The sequence below is a fragment of the Meriones unguiculatus genome, chromosome 4, assembly GCF_030254825.1.
Source record: "Meriones unguiculatus strain TT.TT164.6M chromosome 4, Bangor_MerUng_6.1, whole genome shotgun sequence".
NCBI lineage: Eukaryota > Metazoa > Chordata > Mammalia > Rodentia > Muridae > Meriones > Meriones unguiculatus.
The window spans coordinates 57,883,553-57,897,710 of NC_083352.1; the positions used below are offsets into that span (position 1 = coordinate 57,883,553).

A 14,158-nucleotide genomic window follows, 5' to 3' on the forward strand; every position below is an offset into this window, starting at 1 on the left:
CAAACTAACTCCAGATTTGCTTTGTGGCCAAAAATGACCTTGGACTCTGAGAGGCAAAGTGACAAATCAGACAATTATTTGGCAGAATGAGTCAGATAGGATATGCCCAACTTACAGAAGAACAGACTGGAAATAGAGGCTACTTCAGAGCCGAAAAAGAGAGGAAGAGGGGGCGCGTGTGGAACAGCTCTACTGAGGCTGTAGAACAAGGAGAACAAGTTGAAGAATAACAACTTGTAGACTGCAGCGTGAACAAGCTGCCAGGTGAAGACAGAACAAGCCAGAGAATGAGAAATAGCCACAAGATTAGAACACATTACCAAAGGCAGCATAAAGCCAGGCAAAGCAATTCAGTCAGAAGTCAACAGAAGCCAGATTGAACTAGTCTGGAATATTAGACTGTATGAAGGCTAGAAGCTTCCAGCACCAGGCCTAGGAATAGTTAGAACAGAAAATGAAATGCTCTAGGCTCAGACCAAGCTGTGTGTTCACAGCTTGGCTCTAATCTCATCACTTCGTCTGAGGAAATAAAAGTGGCAATTACAACCTGTCTTTTGGATCCCTACACTAGACTCCTACCTGGTTTCTGTACTTTCTTCTGTTTGCAACACAATAACCACAATTGTAGTAAAAGTTTCTTTTATGGTTTTGTTTGTTTGTTTTGGTCTCAAATGTAGGATGTGGAAATGTTCTTAGTACATTTTCAGTTTAAAAATAACACATGAGAGGGCACATGATCTTAGTCAGTTGAAAAACAGACACATGAGAAGGTTTTTTGCTGGAAGCTGTCTCATGCTAGGGTAGTGGGTTTTGCCCGGTGGAAAAACATCTTTGTGTGGAATCTGAGAAAGGATAAATAGAAGTCCATGAATGGTGAGACAACACTTTTGCATCTCTATGCACATCATTTCACTGGTCTTCATTTTCCTATACTTCACTTCTCAGAGAGAAATGCTCCAGGGAACTTCTCATGGCACTCTGATTGAGTCTTGCTGCTTTTGCTGATTCAGTGGAGTCTTGTTTCTGCGAATTGTATTGTTTCTGTGAATTGTACCACTTCTGTTGATTCCTGTTACTGGTTGGTGTTTGCTATTTGACTGGACTGCTGGTATCTGGACAACAAAGAGTGGGATCACCCCAAGGAACTATGTCTAAAAAGGGCCACAATCCTTTTTTTCTAATAACCTTTCTTATCTAATAACCTTACCTCTGAGTGGGTTGGAAGAGAGGTAGAAATGTTTAAGAACCCTAAATAAAAATCTAAGCCTACACAGAATGATCTTTAAAGTATAAACTAGGTTATTTTCCTTTCAATTAAAGAATATTCAGTTAAGATCAAAATCCCAAATCTTCAGTTCTGCTCTGTAACATCATTTTGTCCTTCTCTCCCAGACTCTGCTTTCTACTCTCTGATCTAGGCATTCTCTTTGGCAAGTACTTCAAAACTGTGTTCTTTCCTATTATGATGCTCTCTTATCTGCTGGCCCACCCAACTGACAAATGGTTAGCTGTCTGCATTCTCCTCACGTCTTTAGGATTACTGCTAGGCTACGTTTCCCAGACTCCTTTGCAGTTTGGACAATAATTCTAAGCAATACATAGCATATATGCATTCTCACCTCTCTACGTGTACTGCTAGAGTATATTTCCCAGACCCCCTTGCAGTTAGGAATGCAGTTTTAGGCTGTGTTATCTAATGAGCATGTAGCATCCCCAGGTCTGCTGATGAAAGCATTCTCACATGCCCCTCTGCATGTTTCCCCCTTTCCCATTGAGTCTGCTGAAGAAAACTACCAATACAAGTTAGATGGACACTCCAAGATGATGGCATATCTCCCACAGGAACAGGTCATGGACTATGATCTCAGACTGTGTGGAGAAAAGCCACCTCATTTTTTAATCTTTCTCCTCAGTACAGAACATTTTAATAAGTATTAATCAAACCTTTGTTTTGTTTAAGGCACACAGTGTTGGGGTTCTATTGCTATAACAGTTCCTGTTGTATAGCACAACCCTTCTAGCAGGAGCACTGTAGTCGCCTCAGCACAGCCACCAGCAGCATTGCACACGCACGTGCATGCACTCCTATGCTCAGCCTCCACACTGCCCCTTCCTATTATATTTTAAGCCTGGGCTTGTCTGCATCCAGAGGCCATCTCTGACTCCTTCCAGCCAATCTCATCTAGGACGCTCTGTCTTTCTTTCTCTATTCTTTCATTTTCCTTATACCAACACATACGTACACAATAACTGTGTAGATATTTCCTTAAAGTCTGTGTCCGCAGTTGACCCGTTAAGGTCCATAGATCGGTGGCTGGGGCCATGGCTCAGCAGTCAAGAGTGCTTATTGCTCTTGAGAGAACCAGGGTTCACTTCACAGGACCTATGTTGGGAAGCCGACAGCTACTGTAACTCTAGCACCAGGGAATCCAAAGCCCTCCTCTGGCCTCTGTAAGCCACTCAGTTGCACAAACCCACTCTCTCTCTCTCACACACACACATACATGATTAATTAGAAAAATTAAAATCTCTGTTTAAACTCCACGGAATCAGAATCTTTCACTCCGTGTGATGAGGCACTCAAAGCCTGAACACAGCTTGGCACGCATCTGTCGATGAATTTTTTTTCTATGTAGAAGTTAAACAAACAAGAAGCCACGGGGAAGGGAATACCTTTTTCTCATACCATGAAACCACAGTATTAGACAAAAAAAAAAATCACAGAGAAAATGCACACCATGGAATTTCTTTTTTAACCTTTATTCATTCATTCAGAATGCAATTCTGGGCCAATCTGCAATCAAGACAAAACCCCAAACTCCAAAGTGACATTAACAGGCTGATTAATACAGCACCATTCTTCAAAGTACAGGCAAGAAGCAGGTTTTCATTCTGTGCAGAGCTACTTTGAAACACGCACATTTTCTCCTCATCAGAAGTGCATTAATGGGATCATGCTTCTACAGCAAGTCAGCACGAGAGACAAATGACAACTTATAGGAAACTGTGTAATTCTTGCAGTACAGTGCTCACAAATCCAGGCTACATCAGTTGACTTTTTCATGGCATCCATTATGTGACATTGTCACCAATTACATTAAAAGAGCTTCACTAGATTTTTAAAGCTATATGGGGAAGCGAATGTTAAGGAGAGGATGAAGTAGATCACGTTTCTGTCTGAGTGTATCTAAGAATACCAACTACTACATGAATGATTCAAAATAAATCAGTGTTAACTCTTAACCACACACAGTCTGAAATAAAAGAGCCACGTTGCGTCTTACTACATTATAGGTAGATTAAAGCAATTAGTTAGAAACCTTTCTTAAAAGTTTAAAGTCTCTGACATCATTTTCCACCACTCCATCAGCTCTTCCTTCTCCTCCTCTTTCCGTTCCGAGAAAGACTCCAGCTCAAAGTCAACCTGGAGAGAAAAACCAGAACAGATTGCCATCAAATCACTTATATAATTAAAAGGGTGGTTTGTAGCTTATACACCAGAATAAATTCAATCTAGCTACCTGAATTAAAGTAGACTTTTTTTTTAATCTGTGAAAAACGAAATATGCTTTCATAGGAACAAAATTCCAAAGTCAGTTCTGCTTGGAATGTGCTTAAACCTGATAGCCTCAAAACAGCTCTAGTTTTGTAAAAATCTAACCCTGTCCTCTCCCCATCCTGGACAGTCCTTTACCTCACAAGTAAATTCTGGGACCAGAATGTTCATGTCTTTCACCATGAATTTTGTCCTGTTTGGGGATTTGGACTACTAGGATGTAGCTCAATGTATTGGTGACTCAGGTACAACCTGGTGAATGGGGGGGGGAGGGTAATAAGAGGGGGTGGTCCCTGTTAATCTAGAGAGAACCTGCACACACCTACATAAATGGCAGACTTAGTCACAGCCCCCACCCAATCCTCCAAAGTCTCCTGTTCCAACTGGAACTAAGTATTCCCTCACATGCTTACTGTAATACCTGCTTATTTGGGTATAAAATTGCATTCCCGACATCCTCAGACTAGAAAGGTAAGGGAAGAAAAGAGTTGAATGTTTCCCAACCTGCGCCTGGAGCTGCCTTTTTCCCATTATTCACTGACCAGATCTGCTTCCTGCCTCTCACAGTGCACAGCCTCGTATACATACACACAAAATCAAGTGCAATAAATCATTTTTTAACTCAAGGTATTCTGTTTGGAAAAAAAAATAGTGTTTGAAGGTGAGAGGGCTGCTCAGTGGTGAGAGCTGTTCCTAAGGAAGTCTGAGGCATAGTCACATGCGCACAACACAAAGCACACACACACACACACAGAGAGAGAGAGAGAGAGAGAGAAGAGTTACAGTGAAGTTTCCTCCAGCGAGTCTTTTGATTGGAAATCCTGACGACTGCCTTACAGTCTGAAGTCAATGGCTGGAGTCTTCTATTGCTCTCCACCTCCTCCTCTGGGGAAGGGGTCAACAAAGTCAACTGACAGGCCAGTCCAGCTGGCAGCTTGCTGAGGAGCCCCATTTCTGCCCCCCAAGCAATGGACACCAGGTGACTGCCAGGTCTACAGGACATTCTCTTGGGTTGAAGAATCCAACTCTGGCTGTCCCATACACTTTGGGAAAGAAGTGCTTTCCCACTGAGTCATCTTCCCATCCCTCATTGCATATTCCTAACAAATGTTTAGTTGATGCCTAACATTATCTTATTGGCATTTTTTTCTGAATATGTTGAGTAAGGCACCATGATGGGTGCTACATGTGGAAAGACAATTGGAAAAGAACCCCATTTATATTGAAATCAAGTTTGAAAATTAAAATTAACATTTTAAGTAGAACTTTTTATTTATAATATTTTTTGTTTTTTATTAATTACAGTTTATTCACTTTGTATCTGCCCTGTAGCTCCCACCCTCCTCCCCTCCCAATCCCACCTTCCCTCCCTCTTCCCCACCTGTGCCCCTCCTCCAGTCCACTGATAAGGGAGGTCCTCCTCCCCTTTCCTCTGATTCTAGTCTATCAGGTCTCATCAGGAGTGGCTGCATTGTCTTCCTCTGTGGCCTGGTAAGGCTGCTCCCCCCTCAGGGGGAGGTGATCAAAGAGCAGGCCAATCAGTTCATGTCAAGAGATAGTCCCTGTGCCCATTACTATAGAACCCACTTGGACACTGAACTGCCATAGGCTACATCTGTGCAGGGGTTCCAGGTCATCTCCATGAGTGGTCCTTGGCTGGAGTATCAGTCTCAGAAAAGACCCCTGTGACCAAACTTTTTGGATCTGTTGCTCTCCTTGTGGAGCTCCTGTCCTCTCCAGGTCTTACTATCTCCCACTTCTTTCAAAAGATTCCCTGCACTCTTCCCAAAGTTTGGCTATGAGTCTCAGCATTTGCCTTGATACTCTGTAGGGTAGAGCCTTTCAGAGGCCCTCTGTGGTAGGCTCCTGTCTTGTTCCCTGTTCTCTCCCTCTTCTGATGTCCATCCTCTTTGCCTTTCTGAATAAGGATTGAGCATCTTAGCCAGAGTCCTCCTTTTTGATTGGCTTCCTTAGGTGTACAGATTTTAGTATGTTTATCCTATATTATATGTCTAATATCCATTTATTATTTAATTTTTAAAGGATTTTATTTATTTATTACATATACAATGTTCTGCCTGCATGTATGCCTGCATGCCACAAGAGGGCACCAGACCTCATTATAGATGGTAGGGAGTAACCATGTGGTTGCTGGGAATTGAACTCAGGACCTCTGGAAGAGCAGCCAGTGCTCTTAACCTCTGAGCCATCTCTCCAGCCTCTTAAGTAGAACTTTGTATTCTTGTGAATCTCTTCAAAAGACAGAGACAAGACCCCTAACTTTATTACACCTCCATTTTCTCATCTGTTAAGTAGGGATAATTATGATGCCTACCTTGTAGGGCTATAGTGAAGATTAAATATAAGTTTCTCAAATATGTTTGACAATGGCAAGTGCTGATCTGTCATTAGCTTAATAAGTATTATATTCTCAGCTGTTTTTATGACTACTTACCGAAACAGCGGGGCTGAAAGGAACTGCCACTTTCTTTGTTATTGCCAGGTAGCCAGGCGCTGAAGCTGTAAGTTTGTAGTTTCCAGGTGCAAGCAATCGCCAGTAATCCCCATCCTTAGCTGCAGGAAACAGAACATCAAAGCCAGGCACATGTGTGAAAGGATGGTTACAACGCCTAAAGAGTTCTCAATGGCTCAGTGAGTCCCTACTCTGGTGAGATTCTAGGGGAAAGAAAAAGCAAACTTCTCTCCACAATACTCATGTCCTCGAGCTAACTCACAGACAGCCATGCTAATATTTAATAAGGCCTATATGTATGGCTCTCTGGTCACATGAGAAGGAGTAGTACAGGTAGCAAGAAACATAAAATCCCCAAATAGTAAAGATCGTTCTTGCCAGATAAAGAGCTCAGATCCCAAGAACCTTCTAGATAAACGTTTCACAAAGCATAGCCCTGAGAGAGCCTCAGAAGGACCCCCTGGAGCCTTGTCAGTAATTTCCATTTCTGAAGATTTACAAGACATTGGTCTGCAGTGCCAGTCAGGAACTGCATCTGATTCAATCTTTCGCTGTCCTAGGCTTCTTCCAAGCCTACGCTGGGTCCCGTGGCCCCTGACATTGAGCTCATGCATGGAGCTTCACTCATTTGTCCTTTCTCCCTTGATCTAAGACTTTTGACAAACTACTTGATCTAAGACTTGTGGATTTTCCAACTCTTTATTCTGCTCACACCCATATGGCTGTACGAAGCATGAGCAAACATCCAAGGTGACCAGTTCCCGTTCCCCAGACACCATCCTTGCTCAGGTAGATCGTGGCAGCTTTGGTCCACGACTGGCCCATCGGTCTCCCATTTTCTGCATCAGTTCTTCCCATACTCAGGTGCATGCCAATCAAATAGGAAGGCTGATAAAATACCAGATCTGACTGACTAGCTCAGGTGTGAGTTCTTGGGTTCTGCGTACCTACCTTCCAGAGTGATGCTGAAGCCTCTAAGTGGTCTACACTTTGAGTAACAAAGGTCTTACTGCAGTTTACACTCTCCGTTTTGCTTGTGCCTCAAACATATCTCCCTCATTTTTGCTCTCAGTTGATGCCCTACAGCTTACTTTACCATGAAAAAGCAGACATAAAATATAACCCCCTAACTCTCATCTAACCTCCATGCCAAACATCTCCCTTCACTGAGTAATACGTTTATCATTCATGCTTTATAGCAAAATTTCATTAAAATGTCACTATTTCCCACCACTAAAGGCTCTCTCCCTAATCTTGCCTGAATCAACTCTGCTCACCCCACTCCTTTGTTGATATAGATTTGGCAAGAGTCTCCATGCTGCCAAGCCAACAATCCGCTCACAAGGGTAATTGTGCTGGGCACCTTCGGCCACTCTCTCACCCCTTTGAAGCATCTCTGGACTTCCAGGACAATATACTTCACTTTCTTTCTACATTAGGGTTCACCTCTCATTTCTTGTTTTGCCCTTAGTCTCAAAGGGGCAATATTCCTACAGCCCAAATTGTAGAGTGAAAGATCCAAACTTACTTTGAGGTTTGAAAACCTACCTATGCATGGGTTGCCCCAAGCTCAAGCCTTGAAATCTCACCAATCTGGAAATCTCCTCCCCACCTCCATCCCTTCCCCAAAACCTATATAACCTATCTCCTAGTCAGTTCCTTGCTACTTCTTGTCTAAGCAGAGGCAGGCAGCCCCTTGTGTTTTTCCAAAAAAAATCTCTTAAGTGAGCTTTGTTTGCCTCCCAACTGCCAGGATACCATTCTCTTCAAAGCTGTAACATTTGTAATCCAAGTTGTAACACTTCCACAGGGGAAACCTCTCCCCTCCGAGCTTTAAAAAGTATAATGGGTCTAACAGGAACTCAATGACTGGCTCTTTGGTCTCCCCACCCCCTAAGGGAGGAGCAGTCCTGTTAGGCCACAGAGGAGGGCTTTGCAGCCAGTCCTGAAGATACCTAATAAAACAGGATCAGATGAATGGGGAGGAGGTCCCCCCTATCAGTGGACTTGGAAAGGGGCACAGTGGAGATGAGGGAGGGAGGGAGGGACTGGGAGGGAATGAGGGATCGGGACACGGCTGGGATACAGAGTTAATAAAATGTAACTGATAAAATAATAATAATAATAATAAAAGAAATTATATCATGCAGTAAAAAAAAAAAAGTGTAATGGGGATTTCCAAAATCCCCCCAGCTGCAACAGTTGTATTGGGGAAAACTTCACCATCACAGCTGTAACGCTTACACATACCTCTGTTTCATTCCTTTCCAGTAATTATTTCCTAGTTTAGATTTCCCGCCTGTTTTGCTTTGTGAGATGCAGAGAAAATGAAATTTCTGGAGTTAACAGAACAAGTATCCTGTGGTCAGAGGGCACGAGGCTTACATCCTACCCTTGCGTGTGGGTGAAAGGGGTTGGATCCTGGTATGGGTTCTAGAATGCTAGCTGGAAAAATATCCCAAGACTTGGTGGGATAGTGATGAATATTGTTGAAGAAGTGTATAATAATGAGTTTTAGAGGACAACGGGGCTTTTGGAAAATGAATTAAAGGTTAAATAATTCAAAGAAACACGATGAGAGTGGTTATTGTGCCTGTTATTACCTGCCTGAAGGATTCCAGTGGGTGATGATTGAAGTAAAATGAGCTTAATAGAAATGCGTAAGGATACACAGACACACTAAGTGCTAACGTCAGCCGCTCCCAGCATTGCAGACGCGCGCTGGGGAAAGGGCGCCACCTGCTGGCTGGAGACATCCTGGGCGGCTCTACTTAAGTCTCAGAACAACTTGGAGTTGGTGTAAAGGCTGACAAGGCCTTTACTGCTATGCTTACAATTAACAGACGAATTATCATTATGATAATTAGTGGTTATGCTCGTTGCTTGACTCCAGATCAAGACCCCACACACACACACAAAAAACAATACCCACCCGAAGTGACATCGTGGTCTATCCCATCCACGGAGATGGTTGCGTTAGCAATCGGGTTACCTTGAAGGTCACGGACAAACCCTTTAACTCCTCGGTGTATCTGTGAAGGTCAAAAACAGCCAAGTAATAATAATAATGATAATAGTTTTAAAATGCATTTCATGCCAAGGATCTCCTTGTTTTCGAGCAATACATTGTAGATCTTCATTATTTAAGAAACGGAACAGACACAAACTGCCAATGAATGTTTGTGCGCGTTCTTTTTCAGAGATTTTTCCCAAAGAAATGAGAAGTCACCCTCTGAGATTGAAACGCCGTGTTCTGTGTCAGACAAAGATTTCGAAGGACATTCCGAATAACAACAACAAAAGCCTGTCGTACTTGTGAAGTTTTAGCCTCCGCTTGCTGATTTCTGTCTCTTACGAGACACTGCTCGTCTACACAGTCCTTTTAGAGCGCCATTGGCTGACAAGTGTATCACAGCCCGTTAAAGTAGCTGAGCTGATGACAAGATGTGAGCTGTGCCTACCTTTGCATCAAGTTCATTAACAATACGGTGTTGACTGGAAATAAGGGCATGATAAATCAGTGAACTCCAAGATTGAAAGCAATTAAGGATGGAAAAAGAAGGGCTGCTGTTGAGAACAATCCCTTGAATTAAGTCAGCAATTAATTACTGCCATCCAAGCTGTGAAACAAGTCTTTTATCATTTTTCTAAGAAAACTTACCTATGCCTACATGCATGCCCGTGGAGGCCAGAGGTCCACGCCAAGTGTCTTCCTCCTCTACCACGGTCCATCTTATATGCTGAGACAGAGTTTCTCACTGAAGCCTGGAGCTCACTGGTTGGCCACAGGGATTAGTCAGTGAGCTCTGGGGATCTCCGCTGTCTGTGCCCAGCAGCCTTGCCCTTTACATGGGTGCTGAAGATCCAAACTCAGGGCATCATGCTTGCCCACCAGCCATTTTACCAACTGCCGTCTCCCCAGACCAATTCAAATCTGTAGGCAGCAGGCCTTCTAGGGTATCCAAGGTTACCTGTGGTATCTTAATCTCTGAAACCCTGGGCTCAGTTGCCAGCACTGCATAAACCGGGCATCGTGGCACACACTCCTAGTCCCAGGTCAGATCATGGGACCAGTTTAGTTCATCCTCAGATACAAAGAGAGGTCAAAGGCCAGTCTGGGGCACATGAGACCTTGTCACAGGTAAATAGAGTGAAATTCCTTTGGCTCCTGAGATATTGAAACATTTTCATACTGAACATAAAATAAATCCCAGGCATGCCTTTTGTTATTAAAGAGTAAACTTCGAAGTCAGGCATGCTTTTTCAGTGAGATGCTCTGGTTCTCTGTAATAATTTTGCATGTTTTTTTTTTTAATCTCTGAAGCTTTAAATAATAGTATGCAATTTTTCTGTAGGGGTGATTTCTAAGCCGTATATGTCAGAAATAGTGAATGACCATTTTGATGGCAACTAGTTTAGTGAAAGGAGAATAGAAACGCCTTAAAATTTTGTGTAGGGCCTGCTGTTTCTGAACCAGCCAACCAAAACTGAAACACTGAAAGCCATACACTGGGAGCCGGGAACGTGAAGGGTTGGGTTTCTCAGCGTCTAGGTGAGCAAGTCATTCCTGATCAGACAGAATGTAGACAAGGGCAAGAATGCACAGCGATCACAGAAAACCAGACACACTGCAAATCTGAAACTTTCTAACTGGGCTGAGGGATTTTTGGATGGATGAACGTAATTCCACATGACCCTAGCTTGTAGAAGAGGGATTGTTTAACAAGGAGCACTTTGCTCATCTCCTGACACTGTAGTCTTGGCATCACTCATTTCTTTGTGAATCTTCAAAAATGAAACTTTTAAGTTCCCTTATCATTGAAAATTAAGTCACGGAATCACCACAAAAACGTGATTAGTCTGAAGTAGGTAAAAATAGGCCAATTTAAAGTTCCTCCTGGCTTTTTCTGCTTGCAGCACTGAGGCCTGAGAAGATAAAGTGAAATAAATGTTTAAATAATAAATGCCTTCCCCTTTTATAGGGTGTGTGGGTGTGTGTGTGTGTGTGTGTGATCTTGCAGTTGTGAGTTGCCATGTGGGTATTGGAAACTAAACCTGTGTCCTCTGAAAGCCGAGCCATCTCTTCAACCCCAAAAGCTGAAAATGATATTCGATTGAACTCTTGTTTTCCTCTAGACAGAGTCTCACTGTGTGTGACAATCTCCCTGTCTGCCCTGGAACTCTCTATGGAGACTGGGTCAATCCTGGACTCGCAAATAGTCTCCTGCCCCTAAAACATCATCTTATGTACTAATTATGAGTATTTTTTCTGATATGTCAGTGTTTCTACTATTCTTCAAACATTATTATTCTTTTTACGATGTAGAAAATTATTTGCTTGAAAACTTCTGCTGTCGTAATAAATCCAGAGGAAATGTCACACGCCAACATAACTGCACAGACAGGAATTCAAACTAGAAACCCCTGTCATTTTATGGCTTTTGCTGAAGCTCAGACTTCACTGTGCTTGAAGAACTGTGTTCCTCTGCTCGTTTCCTCCTGTGACAATCTCTCCCCAGACTTCGGGATGTTTCTATTCTCCATGACCCAAAGGTGGAGGCTTGCTAAGGTCTCTTTGGATCAGCTTCCCTCAGCACCTCTGTAGTGAGTCACCCAAAGAGCTCGAAAGCTGGATGTCTGCAGTCATCCGCTGCAGAGCAGGACGGGAGATTCATTGCTTAACAGCATCTTCAGATGGTGTTGATTCTAGTGCTCCACGCAGTCTAAGGAAGTCCTGGAGAATTTCTGAGAACTCAACTATTACAAAGGTATTGATTGAACGGGGATTTTCTTAACCGACCATTGAGTCTAATCAGCTTGACAATTCTAGTTCCTGAAAACATCTGTTAAAACCCCAGAGGAGGTGCCCTCTCTACCCGTGACAGAATTAGACCGAACCAACTATCTGGCAGGAGGTGGAGCCTACGCCTAACTTCGATTTTAGGCCTAGGTGTCTAATCCCTAATGGGCAGCCTTGTCAAGAAAAGGATTAGAGCAGAGAACTGCTGGCAGTCTTCTTAAGCTTCCATCAGCCCTGGAGAAGCTGGAGTATTGCAGGGTGCAGGCTGGGTGCTTCACTCTGAGATGGCCTCTTCCTGTTTCTACACAGCTTGCCCCAGCAGTGATGCCAGGTCGGAGCAAATTCTCCTTCCAAGTGACCTGAAACAGCACCCTATGACACCATCCCTTCTGCTCTCAACCCATTTCTATCATCAGATGAATCAGAATCTTTAAAAGGGCAAAAAGGGGCAAATATTCTGTTTCCCAATACTATGATTTATGTTTTGTTTACCTTTGTATTGTATTTTTTTTCTCTAGAGACCAGATAAGCATCAGCTGAAACTTCTTTTTAACTGTTGGGCAAGGTTGGTATTGATCATAGGTAACCTTACATAGATCTCCAAGAGGCTTTTCTAACCTCCTATGACTGAGGTAAGGACCCTGCTGTGCTAGCTAGGCAGTGTGGTTATCCTTGCGGTTAGCCTTTATTTCAGCATCTGCAGCCTCTCATGATTGGGTTCTAATGTTTATAAGCCCTCTACTACAAACCCTTCTGGAAGAAGCTCTCTACAACCAACACCTCCCAGGACACCTGCTATACAAAAGCAGCTTTTTCTAAAATTTCTGTTAGAAAAAAAGTGGACAAGTAAAATTTAACTGTTTTATCAGGAAAATGTATTTGATATCTAAGTGGAGAACACAAAATCCTCATCTACAATTTTAAAAAAAGGTTAATTTTTGACACAACTCTCATGAAGACATTCTGCATGTATTCTTACTAAAGTTAGTCTAAGATCAATTTTTATTTATCCAAAAAATATTAATGTTTGCATGCAACAATAAACTATTTTGATCTCTAAAAAAAATCTTATAAAATAGACATTCTTTATTCAAATCCATCATCAATGAATCTATTTTATAAACTACCTGACGTGTGTCAAATAATGCCTAAGGATTTCTTTTTAAAAACCATTGGTTTGGGCTAGAGAGATGGCTCAGCAGTTAAGAGCACTGTGTGCTCTTCCAGAGGTCCTGAGTTCAATTCCCAACAACCACATGGTGGCTCACAACCATACCGGGATCTGATCCGGCACACAGGTGTACATGCAGATAGAGCATTCATATACATTAAATAAAGAAATAAATACACACATATTGGTTTTAGAGCAGTGGTTCTCAACCTTCCTAATGCTGCAACCCTTTAATACAGTTCCTCATGTTATGGTGACTCCCAAACATAAAATTATTTCATTGCTACTTCATAATATAATTTTGCTACTGTTGTGAATCATAATGTAAATATTTGATATGCAGAATATCTGATGTGACCCCTGTGAAAGGTCATTCATCCCTTCCAAGAGAGCCACTATCCACAGTTTGAGAACTGCTTTTTTTTTTCCTTTATTATTATTTATTCACTTTGTATCCCGGCTGTAGACCCATCCCTCATCTCTTCCCAGTTACATCCTCTCTCTCTCTCTTCGCCCACTATGTTCCTCCTCTAGCTCACTGATAGGGAGGTCCTCCTCTCCTTATATCTGACCCTAGCCTATCAGGTCTCATCAGGCCTGACTGGACCTTCTCTGTGGCCTGGTTAAGTCACTTCGCCAGGGGGACACTGAATTCATGTCAGAGATAGCCCCTGCCCCCCCCTTACTAGGGAACGCACATGGAGACTGAGCTGCCATGGGCTACATCTGGGCAGGGGGTCTAGGTTATCTCCAAGCATGGTCCTTGGTTGGAGCATCAGTCTCTGCAGGCTCCCCTGGGCCCAGATTATTTGGCTCTCTTGTTCTCCTTGTGGAGCTCCTGTCCCCTCCAGGTCTTCCTATCTTTCCCTTCTTCCAAAGGATTCCCTGTACTCTACCCAAAATTTGGCTGTGAGTCTCAGCATCTGCTTCAATACCCTGATGGGTAGAAGCCATCTGTGGTAGGCTCCTGTCCTGTTCTCTGCCTTCCCCTACTTCTGAAATCTATCCTGTTTGCCCTTCTGAATGAGGATTAAGCCTCTTCCCTAGGGTCCTCCTTTTTGTTTAACTTCTTTACAACTATATATTTTAGTATGTTTATCCTATATTACATGGCTAATATCCATATAATATATAAATATGTACCACGTGTGTCCTTCT

The 14,158-nt window shown here is 42.8% G+C and overlaps 1 protein-coding gene across 1 annotated transcript in view; it reads right to left on the reverse strand.

Annotated features, from left to right (window-relative positions):
* Positions 1 to 2,744: 2,744 nt before the first annotated feature.
* Cpe (carboxypeptidase E) overlaps positions 2,745 to 14,158 on the reverse strand; it is a 103,394-nt gene continuing 91,980 nt past the window's right edge. The window contains exons 7-9 of the mRNA XM_060381850.1: positions 8,962 to 9,061; positions 6,012 to 6,130; positions 2,745 to 3,424 (exon numbers count right to left, since the gene is read on the reverse strand). Coding sequence (XP_060237833.1) covers positions 3,326 to 3,424; positions 6,012 to 6,130; positions 8,962 to 9,061 — 318 coding nt within the window. The 3' untranslated portion in view covers positions 2,745 to 3,325. The remainder of the gene's footprint in view (positions 3,425 to 6,011; positions 6,131 to 8,961; positions 9,062 to 14,158) is intronic.